General features: G+C 37.7%; 1 protein-coding gene and 1 long non-coding RNA gene across 2 annotated transcripts; both read right to left on the reverse strand.

The window, feature by feature from the left end:
- Window positions 1-2,903: 2,903 nt before the first annotated feature.
- LOC125198645 (uncharacterized) lies at window positions 2,904-4,374 on the reverse strand. Its single transcript, XR_016135448.1, has 2 exons — window positions 4,244-4,374; window positions 2,904-3,275 (listed from the first exon to the last, which is right to left on the reverse strand). It is a non-coding gene; the product is annotated as an uncharacterized LOC125198645 (long non-coding RNA).
- Window positions 4,375-5,576: 1,202 nt separating this feature from the next.
- LOC125198138 ((-)-isopiperitenone reductase-like) lies at window positions 5,577-11,908 on the reverse strand. The gene is made up of 3 exons (XM_089063826.1): window positions 11,636-11,908; window positions 11,474-11,577; window positions 5,577-6,178 (listed from the first exon to the last, which is right to left on the reverse strand). Exons 1-3 carry the CDS (start codon window positions 11,900-11,902, stop codon window positions 5,611-5,613), a joined length of 939 nt encoding a protein of 312 aa, XP_088919952.1. The 5' UTR covers window positions 11,903-11,908; the 3' UTR covers window positions 5,577-5,610.
- Window positions 11,909-18,058: the final 6,150 nt, after the last annotated feature.

Below are 18,058 nucleotides of genomic sequence, written 5' to 3' on the forward strand. Positions count from 1 at the left end.
GTCCACCAGAATTTTCAGGGCCTTCTTTTGGCACAACCCCCTAATCCTCATCACTTGAGGTCCATCCTTTCCCCAAACGGTATGTAAGGACAATTGTAGATCCAGCTCCTCTTCTCCCCCATTCTCAACCTCTTCCTCAGCTTCCTCTGGTTCCACTGGCTCCTCTCTCTGTAGTAGTTGTATTACAAAGGATTTCCTTATTGAGCATTTGTGATTAGGTGTGAATTTTTCAGGACACCAGAAACACTCCTTCCTTGCCCTCTTCTCATCCCACTCTTTTGGTGTTAAATTTGCACTAGCCCTGACTCCCCCAGAATGAGTGTGATCCCTGTTATTTTCGCCCCAATTACCAAAGTTTCCCACCGGTTTGTTGGTGGCTGTCACAGCTAATGGTTTGCTGCTCGAGTAATAGCTGCTACCAGAGGATATCCCACTCTGATTTCCCTTAGACTTCCCTCCTCCTAACGCCTTGACTGTGAGCTCCTGCAGCTTAGCTAATGAGTAGGCCTCAACTAATCTCTTTGGTTTGAACATTCTCACTGGCATCTGCAACTCATCCACTAATCCAGATAAGAAAAAACTTAAGGCATGATCCTCCCTAATACCAGCTCTCGGGTATAGCTCATCAAAAACATCCATGTAAGCTTGCAATGTCCCTCTCTGATTGAGATTTCAAAGATCTGACAACGGATCTTCGAATGCATTCGCTCCAAAGCGAGCGGCTAGCCCATCGATGTAATTTCTCCAATCTGCAAACGCCACATCACCATGAAGACTCTCAAAGCCTTTATGCCACTGCATCGCCTTCCCCTCCAAATGGATCGCAGCCACCCATACTCTTTCTTCCTCCGGCACCCTCGCCACCTGAAAAAAATACTCAGCTCGCATCACCCAGCCCTCAAATCCATCCCCATCGAATTTCGGAAACTCATATCGTGTGGATTGCCCCCAATCACTCCCTTCCCGACTACCGCCGCCACTACCTCCTTCCCCATTCTCCAACACCGCTCTATTTTTTTGGTTTTGCAGATTAATTGCTGCAATTGCATCGGTAATTTGATCGAGCTTCCCGTTCTGAGCTTTTGTTGCCTTCTCCAACAACTCACTCACTCGCTTTTCCACCAGATCCATCACTTTCCTTTCCATCTCCATACTTCGCGTCACCGATCCCACGTCCTGAGAACGAAGGCTCTGGATACCACTTGATGCGAATTTAGCTCGTGATCGCCCAATTATGAACAGAGCTAGCTCGCAACACCACGATCTCACAAATATCACAACGAATTCATAATATTGACGCGATTAAAAAGAGGAATTGTATTACGAAATTAGGAAGGATAATGAAGGTAACAACAAGAAAGCAATAAACGCGATACAATGCTTCAGATCCGCGATCTAAAACACATGAACAATCACACAACACACACGAAATGAAAATGGCGCGATCTCTTTTTATACTCTGCTTTCCATGGATCCCACGCCTCACTTGCCAGCTCACCCGCCATCTCACTCATGCACATTCGGATGAAACACGTGCTCCTTATTGATCCCCACAGCTTATTCACGTGCCCACTCCACATAAGCGCCATCGCATCACTCATGTGGATCATACGTTGCATGCATGTCTCTCTTGATATAGACGCACATCTCATGCATGCAACAAATGCTGCTAATCAAAAACTTCCAAAACTACTTCTCCGTGACAGAATAATCGAAAACCAAGCTCGAGGGAGGAGGACATCGTTTGTTCATTTACTATCAACAAATTGAAGGTATACACTTTTCCCTCCCAAATCCGATTCCATACCTGTGCATCTCATGGAACTATCAACCGAAGCAATTCGATAATTCAAACAATCTAAATAAAGAACCGAACTTAATTCATGAAACCAAATTCATAACTTATATCGTGCGGGGTTGTTCGGGGGTGAGATCGAGGCTGCGGCGGCGCTGAGCGACAAATTGGAGCCAGCAGCGGCTGATTCAGGAGCAGCGGCGACTGGCGACACCGAGGTGCTGTGCGACAGCGGTTCTCAACGGAGATTGGCGACGGTTTCTGGGATGGGAGTATTTTGCATCCTTTGTTTTATTTCTCTAATACAGTTGATAGTATTTGTTAAAGTAAGGTGGAGGAGTATACGTGTATGTGTTGGGAAAGGGAGTTTTGTGTATATTATTTTGTTTTTTTTCCAAATGGGTCATTGGGCTGCCTTGTTTTATTCTAGATGGGCTCCTTCAAACATGAATTGGTTTTGGACTACTTGAGTGTTTTTGAACTAGAATTACTAAATTTTCTGGGCAGTTTCATTTGTTTAATGATTTGGAGCTAACAAATCTATTGTGGGTCGACTTATCTTTTCGCAAAATTGTCGGGGACGTGAGTGGCCGGAATTGATCGAAATCCTTAAGCTTTTAATTGGGAAGAATTTGTAATTTACTCGATAAAAATAATCGAAGCCTTAGGATGCATGCATCTTATTTTGTTTGAATTCCTTGTGCTGATCTATGTGTTACTTTTTAAATTCTAAAGGTGATATATCGCAAGTGAATCTTGATCGCAAGGGAAAGAATATAATTTCGGATTAAACATTCGAGGTGGGCTCTCTTTTTAAATAAGGACAATGTCCTAACTATATTATCGATGGGAATGAAATGCAAATTGTTTATCATGCCATAATTTTTGTTTTAACGTGCCTATCTGAAATGGCTTTGCCATTTATTGTTTAAATCGAATTCGGGTCCTTGTAGGGCCGCAAACCCTACTTGGATTAGTGTACACCTATGGTAGACCGTGTGTCAGCGTACGGGTTGGCCAGTCTAGTGACTTGGTTTGTGGCCACATTCCAAGTCATGTATGAGCAGATATGGTAAACGTCTATGGGAAAATGACTGCGGAGTCGTGATTTTGAACCATGGAATATTTTGGTGCCTCGGGCCTTTCAAAAGCTAAAACCCCGATGGTTACCTAACAATGGCATGATAAATATAAATATTAGATATATTGATACAATGAATTGATACCAGAATGTCAAGCCTCCCATATTTTGTAGTGAGGAATTGGACAGCAGCAGCGATGCTTGCAGCGTCGATGACATTGAGTTGAAGAAAATCCACATGATGAGAGAGGCCAGAGTCCTTGACGATTTGCAGTGCTTCAAGGCCTCTCTTCTCATCCCTTGAAGTTAAAATCACCTTAATTCCTTTGGAAGCTAACTGCTTACATATCTCCAAACCGATTCCTTTATTCCCACCGGTGACTAATGCATACCTGACACCTGCATCCGCCATTGATAGTGAGATTATTTAGTGATCGATGAAATTTTTCTTTTGCTATGTGGATCCGATGAGATTTCATCAACATATGTAGCAAAAAGAAATTGGTGAGGAATTTGCATAGGTGACCATTACATTCAAGAAATTAGGCAAGACAATGCATAGCTCACAAAAACACATAAGTATAGTGGGAACCTATATTGTCTGGTGACCCATAATAATAGAGGAAACTATATCGTGTTATTGAACATTGAACACAGTCCCTGAAAAAAAAAAATATTAGCGAACTTTGTCAAGGTATTAATTTTGATACGTAACATTTGAAAATATCTTTTGAGGTTCATTAATTTCGATGTAATATCGTTTGTGCTACTTTTTCATTGTTTCAAATTTGTTTTGGATGAAAATACCATCAAGGGCATTTCACCTCTATTTTCATTTTTACTAAAAGTTTTTGTGTTATCAAATAAAATCAAATAGCAAAATAACATCAATTAAAGGCAATACCAAAACATATTTAATTTAATAAAAAAAGTTACTCCATCCATCCCATAAAAATATGGACATTTAGGACAACAAGAAAATTAATGCACAATTGGTAAAGTAAGAAAAAGATAGAAAGAAATAATAATTATAATATTATTAGTGGAAAACGGAGGCCACTTTATTAGAGAGAAAGATGTTAAAATAAATAAAATGAGGTATTTTTATAGTGCATCCAAAAATGGAAAATGTCCTTATTTTTATGAGACGAAGGGAGCACAAAGGAAGGACCACCACAGAAGGAACCACCGGGGAACATCGGAGTTTCGTCGGGTTTTGCTTTCTAGGGAAAATAAATGAGATGAAAAGATTAGACTAGAGTGAAGGAGTGATGAAATGAGGTGAAAAACAGGATATTTATAGAGTGAAGTTAAATAGTAGAAAACTAAACTAAAATTACTACGGCAGGAAAGTTGGCAAAACCCACCGCATTAGCACCGAGGAAATCATGGAGCTGTGATGACCGTCGACCCTAGGTCGGCTGCGACAAATTTTTTCGGGCAGATGACTGCAATAGCGTTGATAAACCCGACAATCGGGTCGGGTGTTTTATAGACGCTACTGCAAAATGCCTTTACTATAAATCTATAATGGTGATGCCAAGTCTTCCACACATATACGCAACACTATCAAGTATTGCATACACATCATAAAAGTAGGCCCCCGATCGACTGTCATTCCACTGCATTCAAACTTCCAAAAAGCATCAAGTCATATACTGAAGTTATTGCATGTGTTGAACTTGGAATCACAACCATATAACATTCGTGTCCAAACAAAATTCCCAAAAAGTCGAATCGCGAACGAATCACAACATGTTACGTACTGTGCTTAATACTTGTATACTTGGTACTCCTTATTTGATTTTCTTTCCTATATTTACATCCCGATTTAGCATTTAATATAAAATTTCAATGTTAATAAATTGATTAATATAATTAATTTAAAATTTTCAATCGACATGATTAGCTAGGAAGCGAATGGAGGCTAATTAACTACTCTATCGACCTTCGGCATTAAATATCTTATATTTTCATTTTAAATGTCTACAATTAAATGTTCCTATTTACATGTTTATTATTTTTAATAAATTCTATATTTCACTAGTTTATTCTATTTATATTTTACTATCAAACTATTATTACCTTGTCCATTAAAAATAACTTGGTGACATGAGTTTTAAGAATTGCCAATAAAAAATGAGGTCAAACTCTTTAAATAGAAAATTTATATTTATATAAAATAAATAAAGACTAATTTTAGTTGATGGCCAAAAAGAAAAAAATATAATTATTTTTATGAATTAGATAGTATATAAAAATAAGATGTATTAGTTTTTCTATTTATTTTTCTTAAAATTTGTAGAGAGAGGCAAAGTGATGGGAGTATTTAATTTACAATGAGAGAATAGTTACCTTTCTTTTTTAGGATTTTTACATCACTAATCAAACTGTACGTTTGATTGTTTTACTGTCCGTTTTGATTATTATCAATAACCAATTCTGAATTTAAGAAATCGATAATTGTGTTTTTCTTTATTAGTTTGATTATTCTGTGTTTTTGTTGTGTTCTAAGGCTTCTATGTGCTGTATGATGGTGTCTATTAGGAAGAGAATTAAAACTGGTAAATAAGACACATGCTTGGATCTAATACTAATACCACGAATTTGTAGTAATTATAACAGATTATATCATTAATATAGTAGTAATTCTTGAGCATAATCATGCTACTTATTTTATAGGAAAAGGCATATGCATCCCAAGAATTCCACACACACATGGAATGACTATCCATCAGCAAGTACCAATACCATACAAATCCTTGTCAATAAAGTATCCCCCCGTCGGCCCTCCACGAGGCAGCAGCGCCACCTTAACCACCCTCCCACCGGCCTCCTCGGCGCTGATGGCGCCGAGATTGCTAGTAATATCCGTTCTCGCAAAGCCAGGGCAGAGGCTGTTGATGACGAAATCAGCGTGCTTCTTAGCCAACACTTTTGTGTATCCATTCAAAGCCGCTTTAGACACTTTATAGGCCGCACCATGACTCGGCCACTTGCTCTCCTCCAATCTCCCCTCTTTGAAGTCTTTGAGGAATTCTCGCACCACCGCATCTACGCTCTCTTCGGTCAGGCCCACCTCATTGCTAAGCACAGCTTTTGCGCGCTCGTTTCGCAAGAGGCGAAGATGGCCGAACATGGAGGAGACATTGACGATAGTTGGTGAAGCAGATAGTTGGAGGAGAGGAATGAAGGCTTCTGTCACTCTCTTTACACCGTAGTAGTTTGTCTGCATGACCTCTTCTGCAGCCTCGTATGTCTGGATCATAGTTCCTTTTGCTTTCAGCTGCAGCGGCGTTTCTGTTGAGTTTATTAAACTCAATTGCTTCAAGATTAAGAAAAATGACGAAGCTGCTGCATCACCACCTCGTAATAGTGGTGAAAATTTTGTGATTTCTCATGGCTAAAAAAGATGCTTACAAGTCCTCTACGTCATATAGTGGAAGAATAGTTATTTGTTCATGGTCAAAATGAAGCCACAAATCCAATATGTAATAGGCGGTGGAATTTATGGTTAACATGTGATGGCCTTTCTAATTAAGCTAATCATGACACGTAGTGGAGATGTGTATACTAGGTAGCTAGTTTATCAATCTCCAAAAATCTATAAATAGGTGTAGTTATAGTTCATTGTATCATAAGAATCAATCAAGAAAGAAAACGTGAGTGAGTTGGAGAGAAAAGAGCCGTAGCTCAAGTGAGAAAGAGAGAAGAAAGCTTTGTAGTGCTGAAGCACTTTGATTGTATTTTGTAATCCTTTTGTGAGAAATCTATAAATACTTATCCTCCATAAATCATCTTTGTTGAGTGTTCCTATATTTTGTGTGTCAAATACTCCAACAAATCTGGTATCTAGAGCCACTCGATCCTACCTATGGCGGCAACGTTGAACATGGTCCAACCCCAAATTCCCAAATTGGAGAAACACAATTATGGAAATTGGAGTATTCATATGCGAGTCTTGTTGCAATCACAAGAGTTGTGGGATATTGTTCAAGACGGCTACACCGAACCTGCCTCCCAAGAAGCCGAAGATGCCCTGACGAACAACCAGAGGAACGCCCTCAGAGACGCTAGGAAACGAGACAAGAAGGCGTTATTCAATATCTATCAAGGTATTGATGAAACCACGTTCGAGAAAGTAAGTGCCGCCACCACGTCAAAACAAGCCTGGGAGATTCTGAAGAATGCTTTCACCGGCGTTGATAAGGCGATACGAGTTCGACTGCAGATCCTACGTGGCGAGTTCGAAAGTTTGGCCATGTCTGAAGCGGAGAGCATTTCAGACTACTTCACAAGAACATTAGTTATTGTGAATCAAATGAAAAGGCAAGGGGAGAACATTGAAGATGTTCGCGTCATTGAGAAAATTCTTCGTTCCTTGACGTCGAAATTTGAGCACGTCGTTGCTGCTATCGAAGAATCAAAAGATCTCAACACCATGTCTATCGACCAGTTGCAGAGCAGCTTGGAAGTCCACGAGCAACGCATGAAGAAAAAGACCACTCCATCACTTGAGCATATGCTACAAGCGAAGATGTCAATCCAAGAAGATAAGAAGTCTGCGCCTGGGACATCACGTGGTGGATACAACCGAGGCCGAGGTCGAGGTTATCGTGGTCGAGGAGGACGCGGCCAAAATTACCAGTATGATGGAGGACGTGGACAGAATTACCATAGCCAAGGAGGACGAGGTCAGAATTATCAAAACAAGGGAGGACGACAGAATTTCACCTATCGAGGCAGAGGTCGAAATTCTTATGGACAACGAGGACGAGGAAGAGGTCAGTATAGAGGCGGTTATTCTCAACCCTACAATCAACAAGGGTTTGATAAAGCAAATGTCGAGTGCTATACTTGTCACGAATTCGGGCATTACAGTTATGAGTGTCCAATAGCCGAAAATACCAAGACCAATCAACAAGTCAATTATGCCGATGGTGGAGATGATAATGAGCAGGTAACTTCAACCTCTCTTTTTATTCACAAAGGACTTGAAGGTGACCAGTGCAGCATGTGGTACTTGGACACTGGAGCAAGCAATCACATGTGCGGGAATAAAGAACTCTTCGTGGAGCTGAAAGAGACATCTTATGGAGACGTGACCTTTGGAGATTCCTCAAAAGTTGCTGTTCAAGGAAAAGGTAACATCCTGATTAAGCTGAAGAATGGAAATCATGGTTTTATATATGACGTCTATTATGTGCCTGCCATGAAAAGTAATATTTTGAGTCTTGGTCAATTGCTGGAGAAAGGATTTGATGTTAGTATCAAGAATTCTCGCCTTACTATCAATGATGCTCGTGGTAATTTGGTTGCCTGTGTGAAGATGTCCAAAAATAGATTATTTGCATTGAATATGAAACATGATACGTTGAAGTGCATGAATTCCATTGTTAAAGATGAATCGTGGTTATGGCATTTGCGTCTTGGACATCTAAATTTTGGTGGTTTAAAGCTTCTTTCCACAAAGAATATGGTGAAAGGTTTGCCATATATTGATCATCCTGAAGAAGTTTGCGAAGGTTGCATACTTGGCAAACATCATAGGCCAAGCTTCTCTAAAGAAATGAGATGGAGAGCATCACGCCCGTTGCAGATCGTTCATACAGACGTATGCGGTCCTCTGAAGCCTGTTTCTAATGGAGGTAATCAGTATTTTTTGACTTTCATTGATGATTATTCCAGAAAGACTTGGGTATATTTCTTGAAAAGAAAATCTGAGGTGTTTGATATTTTCAAAGAGTTCAAAATTCTTGTTGAAAGACAGAGTGGGCACTATATTAAAGTTCTCAGATCCGACCAAGGTGGTGAGTTTACATCCGATTTGTTCGAAAAGTTCTGCAAGGAGCATGGAATCGTTCACCAGCTCACACCTCCATATACTCCTCAACTGAATGGTGTTGCTGAAAGGAAGAACCGAACAATTCTTGATATGGTGAGAAGTATGATGAAAGGGAAAGACTTACCTCGAGAATTCTGGGCTGAAGCTGTCGCAACAGCAGTGTATCTCTTGAATCGATGTCCAACCAAAAGTGTTCGCAACATGACGCCTGAAGAAGCATGGAGTTCGTTCAAGCCCGGTATTGCGCACTTGAGAGTTTTTGGCTGTATTGCTTATGCCAAAATTCCTGAAGCTCGAAGAATCAAGCTTGATGACAAAGGTGAAAAGTGTATCTTCGTGGGATATGGAGATCGAGTAATGGGTTACAAATTGTATAACCCACTCACGAAGAAGGTGATCATAAGTCGCGATGTGGTGTTTGAAGAAGATCAAACATGGAGCTGGGAGGATAAGAAAGCTGCAAGCTCGTCGGATACTGTACCTGATCAGCAAGAAGAAGCACGTGAAGTAGAAGAGCCAGATTCACCAGCATCATCTCAAGGTCCAGTCGGAAGGCCAAGAAGAATGCGCAATCTGAATGATATATATGAAGCTACTGAAGAAGTTGATGGAGCTGGAGAGGAAAATGTGAATCTTATTTGTTTTTTTATGGATGCTGATCCAGTTGCTTATGCAGATGCTGCGCAAGATAGGAAATGGAAGATTGCAATGGACGAGGAAATCAATGCAATTGAGAAAAACGATACTTGGTCGTTGACGACATTGCCAGAAGGCCGAAAAGCAATTGGTGTGAAATGGGTGTTCAAAACAAAGAAAAATGCCAATGGTGAAGTGCAAAGGTACAAGGCGAGGTTGGTGGCGAAAGGATACAAGCAGAAGGCTGGAATCGATTATAGTGAAGTATTTGCTCCCGTTGCTCGTCTTGAGACGATCAGAATGTTTATCTCACTAGCTGCTCAACACAATTGGAAGATCTATCAGCTTGATGTGAAGTCTGCATTTCTAAATGGCTTTCTTGAAGAAGAAATTTACGTAGAGCAACCTGAAGGTTATGTGAAACAAGGAGCCGAAAATAAAGTCTACAGATTGAAGAAAGCTTTGTACGGGCTCAAGCAAGCACCTCGCGCCTGGAATTCCAGAATCAATGAATATTTTCTGAGGAATGGTTTTGAGAAGTGCGCATATGAACATGCTCTATACTTGAAGAAAGATGCTAAAGGTAACATATTGTTTGTTTGCCTATATGTTGATGATCTAATTTTTACTGGAAATTGTGAAGCAATGTTTCATAAATTCAAGAAGAGCATGATCAAGGAGTTCGAGATGACGGATATTGGCTTGATGGCACATTTTCTGGGAATTGAGGTAGTGCAAAAGGAAGATGGGATATTTATCTCTCAAAGTTCATTTGCAAAACAAATCTTGGAGAAGTTCAAAATGGAGTCTTGCAATCCCGTTAATACTCCCGTGGAGATTGGTCAAGAATTGAGGAAGCATGATGGTGAAGCAGAGGTAGATCCAACTTACTTCAAAAGCCTGGTTGGAAGTCTACGATATCTAACGTGCACTAGGCCCGATATTCTCTATGGAGTTGGACTAATTAGCAGGTACATGGAAACGCCGTCACAGTCTCATTTGAATGCAGCCAAGAGGATTTTGCGCTATATTAAAGGTACGCTGAATGAAGGTATGCTCTATCCCTCTAATCAAGATGTTAAGCTTATTGGTTATTCGGATAGCGATTGGGGAAGAGACTTAGATGAAAGAAAAAGCACTACTGGCTACTGTTTTTATATTGGAGATGCTGCCTTCACTTGGTTGTCCAAGAAGCAAGCTATAGTAACACTCTCAACCTGTGAAGCTGAGTATGTTGCAGCAAGTTCAACGGTGTGCCATTGCATTTGGTTGAGAAATTTACTAAGTTTTCTGGGATTCGCGCAACAAGGCCCGACGGAGATACGTGTTGATAATAAATCTGCAATAGCACTTGCAAAGAATCCGGTGTTCCACGAAAGAAGTAAGCATATCGATACTCGTTATCATTTCATTCGGGAGCACGTGAACCAAAATGATGTGGAGTTAGTATACTGCAAGTCACAGGATCAAATTGCAGACATATTTACAAAGCCACTAAAGCAGGATGTGTTTAGAAGATTGAAATTTATGCTCGGCATGAAGACATTGAAGAATTGAGCTTAAGGGAGGATGTTGAGTTTATTAAACTCAATTGCTTCAAGATTAAGAAAAATGACGAAGCTGCTGCATCACCACCTCGTAATAGTGGTGAAAATTTTGTGATTTCTCATGGCTAAAAAGATGCTTACAAGTCCTCTACGTCATATAGTGGAAGAATAGTTATTTGTTCATGGTCAAAATGAAGCCACAAATCCAATATGTAATAGGCGGTGGAATTTATGGTTAACATGTGATGGCCTTTCTAATTAAGCTAATCATGACACGTAGTGGAGATGTGTATACTAGGTAGCTAGTTTATCAATCTCCAAAAATCTATAAATAGGTGTAGTTATAGTTCATTGTATCATAAGAATCAATCAAGAAAGAAAACGTGAGTGAGTTGGAGAGAAAAGAGCCTTAGCTCAAGTGAGAAAGAGAGAAGAAAGCTTTGTAGTGCTGAAGCACTTTGATTGTATTTTGTAATCCTTTTGTGAGAAATCTATAAATATTTATCCTCCATAAATCATCTTTGTTGAGTGTTCCTATATTTTGTGTGTCAAATACTCCAACAGTTTCAACGTCTGAGTTGGCAAAGACTGTAGCAACATTTGCTTCTACTAGCTCTTGAAGAATTGAAACATCTCCCTCCAGTCCTACTCCTAGTATTCCTGCATTGTTCACCTGCACAAAAATTGTTAGCCTAATGGTGGGAAGTTGAAGATGAGATGTGTCTTGATACCAGAATGTCAAGCCTCCCATATTTTGTGGTGAGGAATTGGGCAGCAGCAGCGATGCTTGCAGAATCGACAACATTGAGTTGATGAAAAACCACATAATCAGAGAGGCCAGAGTCCTTGAGGGATTGCACTGCCTCATTGCCTCTCTTCTCATCCCTTGAAGTTAATATCACTGTAATTCCTTTGGAAGCTAACTGCTTACAGACCTCGAATCCGATTCCTTTGTTCCCACCTGTAACTAATGCATACCTGCAACCTGCATCTGCCATTGATAGTGAGATTAGTTAGTTCGATCTGATTTTGCTTTTGCTTTGTGGCTCTGATCATGAGATTTCAGAAACATACTATACTATATATGTAGCAAAAGGAGAAGTGGGTGAGGCAATAATACAATACAACACAATAATCAAGTTAAAGATAAGGCCTGCCTATTCATTTCTTACAAAAACCCATAATTAAAGAGAGGAACATATAGTAGCAGTACTACCAAATTGTAGCCATGTGAATAATTCCTTCAATAATGTTGGAAGGTACTTCTTCCATCCTAAAATAAGTATCTCAATTACCAATTTACCATTTTTAGATTTCATCAACATATGTAGCTTAAGGAAGGTGGTGAGGCAATAATTCATATCTGAATACAACAGTCAAAAATCAGGCGAGTAAATGTAAATGCATGCTTCAAATAAATAATGGTCGAGGAGGTATCCTATAGCAACGATAGATATTACGAATTGTAGTAGCAACGTAAATAAAAATATAAAAATATGAATCATACTAATTGTTTGAGCAGATTTCACTTTGATTATAAAGTCTAATCAAAACGTATAATGATCAATTGCTTAAACATATTTTCATATGAATTTGATAATAGACTCTCCTTATTTTACCTCACTTTGGTGATTGCAAAATAAACATAATATTATCAAGATAATGATGAAGTTATCTAACTACTATTGTAATATGTTTGTTATTTTTTTTTAATTTTTCAAACGAATTTAAGGTTAATTGAAATTATCAATTCATCATAAAATTAATTAAAACATCTAGTTTAACTATGTATGGATCCAACATTTAAATATGAACTTAATTTAAATCTTCGCATAGAAAATTGAATTGGGAATCGATTGATTTAATAAGAGATCAATCAAAAAAATAATTGAGTGAAAGAAAGGCAGATTTGGTAAAAGTTATAGAACTCATTACTTTTATAAGTTGCTTAAAAATCAAACTTCATTTTGTAAAAAATTTTTCAATAACTAAAAAATGAATAAAAAACAAAACAACATTTGAATTTATAGTAGAATATATTTTTTGACTAGCAAGTATACAGTGGCATAATACTATAATGTATACACTAATCAGTATATATACACACTATATCATGAAATATTACAAATATCAATAATAATATTTATATATAAATTATAATATTATATACATATATAATAAATTAAATGATAATATCAGTATGACATTATTTTTTTAAGTGAAATAATCTTCCTCGAATATTTATTAATACCAATATTTATAAGTTACTTGAATATTATGATTAAATGTATTTTAAATGAAAAATTAGTTAAAATTAAAATTTTATTTATTAATTAAAAGCATTTATCCAATTATGGGAAGATTAAATAATTGTTGTTGCATAAATATTCATTATTAATGCATGTGTTTAATTACGATATATTATGTTATTAGAACTAAATCGTACTAGTGTAGTTAAAATTGATAGGATACCCGGGGCGGGTGTTGGAGTACCCGAAAATATATCGGGTCGGATTTTGGATAGACATTTAGATGATTTTCGGGTTTGGGTACCCGGTTTTTCGGTCGAGTATCCACGGATACCCGTATTCCCACCCCTACATTAGTCTTATTCAATCTTCATTCTACACTTTTCCACTCGATCTCACAATATCAGCTTTCAAGTTCCATCTCAACTCATTATTGCACCGTCTCATCATCTGCTACTAGTGTCTTACCACCTCCAAAGCCAATCAAGGCAAAATTAAGAACTAACCCATCAAAATCTTAACATATTTATCATTTTAATAATGATTCATGTAAGATATGATTTTTAATTTTCATAAAGAATTAGTTACGAACAACGCTATAATAATGACATGAATATAAGTTTTAATTTATATTGTAGTTGATCGAGATGAAAGGCTTCTTTTCAAGTATTATTGAAGAAAACTATGAAAAATTGAAGATTTTATGTGATTCGAAACTAAGAAGAAAAGTATCTAAAATTTAAAATCATTTTATAGAAGAAAATTTTGATACAAGAGATTATTTTCGAAAGCTTTTAGGCCCGAATAGCCGGATGGGTTAGCCCAAAACCCGACGGGTTAGGATTAGGGTTGAAAATTTATGACCCGAAAAATCCATAACCTGAATGGCCCGCACCCAAATAGCCCGGCGACCCGAGTGGGTTGGCCCGAACCCGAACGGGTTAGCCCGATTGACATCCCTAATAATAATATATTCATTTCCTTAATTATAATAAGAATCATATGCGATTTGCTACTAATTGATTTTGTCAATTAATAGCTAATTAATCACATGATTAAGAAACGTCCCAATAATAATAAGTAATTTAGGGAAAATGTGTCTTGTACCAAGTTAATGTATTACATTCAAAATCTAATTCTATTTAGGATCCTATCACAAATCACACATATGAGACATAAAACTTACAAATGACACCATATAAACAAATTACTTGGGTAGACAAAAAGGTTACTCCCTCTTTCATTCATGAATAGGATTTCCGGTTCACTTTTACTATAAATGGTATATAGACATCACATTTCACAAACTCATTTCTCTCATATTTCATTCAAATTTGAATTATACTTATATTCTCTTAATTTTTTTACCCACTTTTTTTAATATTTCTTAAAATCCGGAAAGAAATGAAGCTCTTATTCACGAACCGAGGCAGTAACTCGATATGGTTTCATTGGGCTCCAAATTTTAGTCCAAATAAATACTTTTAAAGAGCTTAATTTATGGATCGGCCCACTTCATGGATTACGATATGTCAAACAATATAAATATCTGAGGGAAGAATTCAACACAACGAAAGCATAATCGGCATCAATCATGGTAAAATCATATAAACGTGATGAATAGGAAGGTCGTTTTTCACTACCTTATGAAATGAAGCAGTCAATTAATTGAATCTGCGAGAATATAGGGAATGAGTGGAGATTTGTTAACTGGACCGGACTAACCAAGCCCATTACAGATCAGGCTTAGTATAGTCAGCACAAGTCTGATCCATTATATATGATGGGCCTGACTTAGGCTGAGTCTGAATTTTATAAAACGAAACCCAGTCTAGCCCAATTCGCTTCAGTGATGGGCTGGCCTCATGCTGGCTCCGCCTCCATAATTTAATTGTTTATTTCAGTAGGTCCTTATACAATTTTTTCGTTTTAATTAGTCCTTGTACTTTTATATTCGGTATATTTCAATCCTTATTTAACGGAACCGTTAACTTTTCCGTTAAAAATAACACATCATATGTTAATTATTTAACATAACATAAATATAAATGAACTATTTGGCGCATCAAACAACAAATATTCCATTCCCTCCACCGCCGCAATCTCCTTGATCTTCTTCACCCCTCCTCCAACTCCACCTGGCACATCACCAGCAGCTCCTCCTCGAAATTACTCAAACACCTCTCGTCGATCCCGTAGTCCGACCCGCGCACGCCGTTGAGTGGGAACCGGCAGTACGACACGGCCTTCCGAGCCGATTTCGGGCTGTTGATCATCGGGAACATGATGCCCTGCGGGCCTAGATTTAGGGCGTCGGAGATTCCGCCGTGGCCATGCTCCTAGTCCACCACGGCGATGTCGTTGCCGGCGAGACCTGCGATTTCGGCGAGCGTAGGAGAGAAGGTGAGGAGGAAGATGCCGTACAGAGTCTCGCCGTTCTTGAGGCGGGATTTGAGGGATCGCGGTGGAGATACGGCGGGGACGGCGGTGGAGGTGGTGGAGGAGTGCGTCAGGTGTTTGTGATGAATGGTTAGGGTTTGTGGTAGGATTTTTTGCTGAAAATTTGGGAATGAGATTGAAGGAAAGTTGGAATTGGGGGTGCAATTAGCAATGGCGATGGATTTTCGGAGAGTGGAGAGTGAGGATGAGGAGATAGAGGAAGACGCCATTTTACTGGAAAGTGCAAACAGTGACTCATTGAGATGAATAGGCACAATCCGGAGTGGAGTATTAATTTATATTCATGTTATGTTTATATTTTCCAATTATAACGGAAAAGTTAACGGTTCCGTTAAATAAGGATTGAAATATACCAAATATAAAAGTACACGGACTAATTAAAACGAAAAAATTGTATAAGGACCTACTGAAATAAACAATTAAAGTACAAGGACCTAAGGATGTGTTTTGCCTTAATTTTATGGAGTTTCTAAGTTTTTTACACATGAATAGTGAGTTTCATTGTTTTATATTTCTTCCATCTCATCGTAGGTGATTGAATTTTCATTAGGAGATGTCCAATTGCAAGTGATTGATTTATTTTTAAAGTGTTAAAGAAGGAAAAAAGAAATTTGTTAGATGTTTAAAAATAGGAAGAGATAAATAAAGTAAGAGAGATAAATGGTTGTTGATTATTTAAAAGTAGGAGAGACAGAAAAGGAGGAGACAAGAGAGAAAAAAAACGTTGTTGGGTGTTTAAAAATATGAGATGAGTATTTTAATTATTTCATAAATAAAAAAGGAGTCATCTTAGTTAGGACGGACGGAAAAAGAAAGTTAGTCATCTTCAGTGGGACGAAGGAATACTTTATTCTCTCCACTAAACTTAATAAATATTCCCTTCGTCCCTTAAATTTTGTCACATTTTGACCTAACACGGATTTTAAGAAATGTAAAAGAAAGTGGGTTGAAAAAATTAGTAGAATGAATGTGAGTCCTACTTTTAAATATTAGTTTTACTATAAAATGTGAGTGAGAATGAGTTAGTAGAATGTGGTCCACTACAAATTATGGTAAAAAGTGAAATGTGACAAATTTTGTAGGACGGGCAGAAATGGAAAAATATGAGAAATTTTCAGAGTAGATCCACTTAGTAGACGCTACAGTTAGCTTCCCTTAAAACGACACTGTTAATTGAGAATGAAGGCTTTTCAAGGGTCTTAGGAGTTTTTTGGAGTTACGTGTTAGGATTGAGAACCCTAATATTGTAATCAACGTTTGTATAGCGTGAGCATAAGCTAGGTGACTCGTTCTATCAAAGCAATAACTGTGCTAGGGTATTGTAGTGTGGAATTTGTATAACCATAATTGTGAACGCACATCCCTAGAATTCCCCTTATCTCTATATTTTATCTATGTGATTTATTTGCAATTAGTTGTTATTTGCTATCTATTATTTTTTGTTTTCAAAAGTTTTCAAAATATTTCGATTTTACAATAGTAATTGAGTCTTAGTAGAAGATAGACAGTCTGTGTTTGTTTTCCCCGTGTTCGATATTTGGTACTGACCTTTAGCTATAATATATATACTCTATGTACTTGTAGGTTTATTTAGTGCTAAAAAAATAGTGCATCACTCGTACGTGGTTTATGGAGAATATGGTCGACATCATGTATACGTGCATAATCTTGCATAACATGATTGTCGCCAATGAAGGACCTGGGGCGGGAAATTGGTACGAACCTGAAACCTGGGAAGCTCTACCGCAAGTAGTCCGCCTCGCAGTGGAGTGCATCCGTCTTTGCAAGAGCGGCTGTGTGTTCGGGCAAGGACACGTGATTCTACCGCCCACGCCCAACTCCAGGAGGATCTAATGGAGCACATTTGGGCAAAATTTGGCAACTGGTAGACGCATATGATCGTCATTAGAGAACTCCTTCTACTTCTTTGAGTTTTGAGATTTTGAATTTAGAGAGAGTGAGCGTAAATTATGTATTTTTTAATTTTTTAAGGATTTTAATTATGTTTTATTTTATTTTTTTATGATTTTAAATTGTAATTTTATTTTATTTAATGAAGTGTGTTTTTATTAATTGAATTTGTTGGAAATAAAAATTAAAAATGAAATTGAATGAATAGTTAAGGGATGAGATTATTAAGAGATAGGAGGTATGCACGTGTTGTCCCTTAGTTAAGAGATGGGCTGAAAAGTACAGTGGAGCCCATAAATAATGAAGAGATGAGATGATTAAGAGACGGATAAGAGACAGAGATGCGGATGACCTAACTAACTACTCTATTCTTTGTCATTAAATATCTTATATTGTCATTTTAATTGTAAATGTTCCTATTTACATGTTTATTATTTTTAATAAATTCTATATTTCACTAGTTTATTCTATTTATATTTTACTATCAAACTATTATTACCTCGTCCATTAAAAATAACTTGGTGACATGAGTTT

This window comes from Salvia hispanica, chromosome 2 (assembly GCF_029641045.1).
Source record: "Salvia hispanica isolate PSC_SH4W2 chromosome 2, Shi_PSC_v1, whole genome shotgun sequence".
Classification (NCBI taxonomy): domain Eukaryota; kingdom Viridiplantae; phylum Streptophyta; class Magnoliopsida; order Lamiales; family Lamiaceae; genus Salvia; species Salvia hispanica.

What these genes read in the sequence shown, in the direction of transcription:
- LOC125198138 (XM_089063826.1), bottom strand. Translation starts at nt 11,902, where the DNA reads ATGGCAGATGCAGGTTGCAGGTATGCATTAGTTACAGGTGGGAACAAA. An exon ending in ATGGGAGGCTTGACATTCTG is followed by an intron (nt 11,578 to 11,635) that starts GTATCAAGACAC and finishes ATTTTTGTGCAG; the next exon opens with GTGAACAATGCAGGAATACT. An exon ending in GTCTTTGCCAACTCAGACGT is followed by an intron (nt 6,179 to 11,473) that starts TGAAACTGTTGG and finishes AATAAACTCAAC; the next exon opens with AGAAACGCCGCTGCAGCTGA.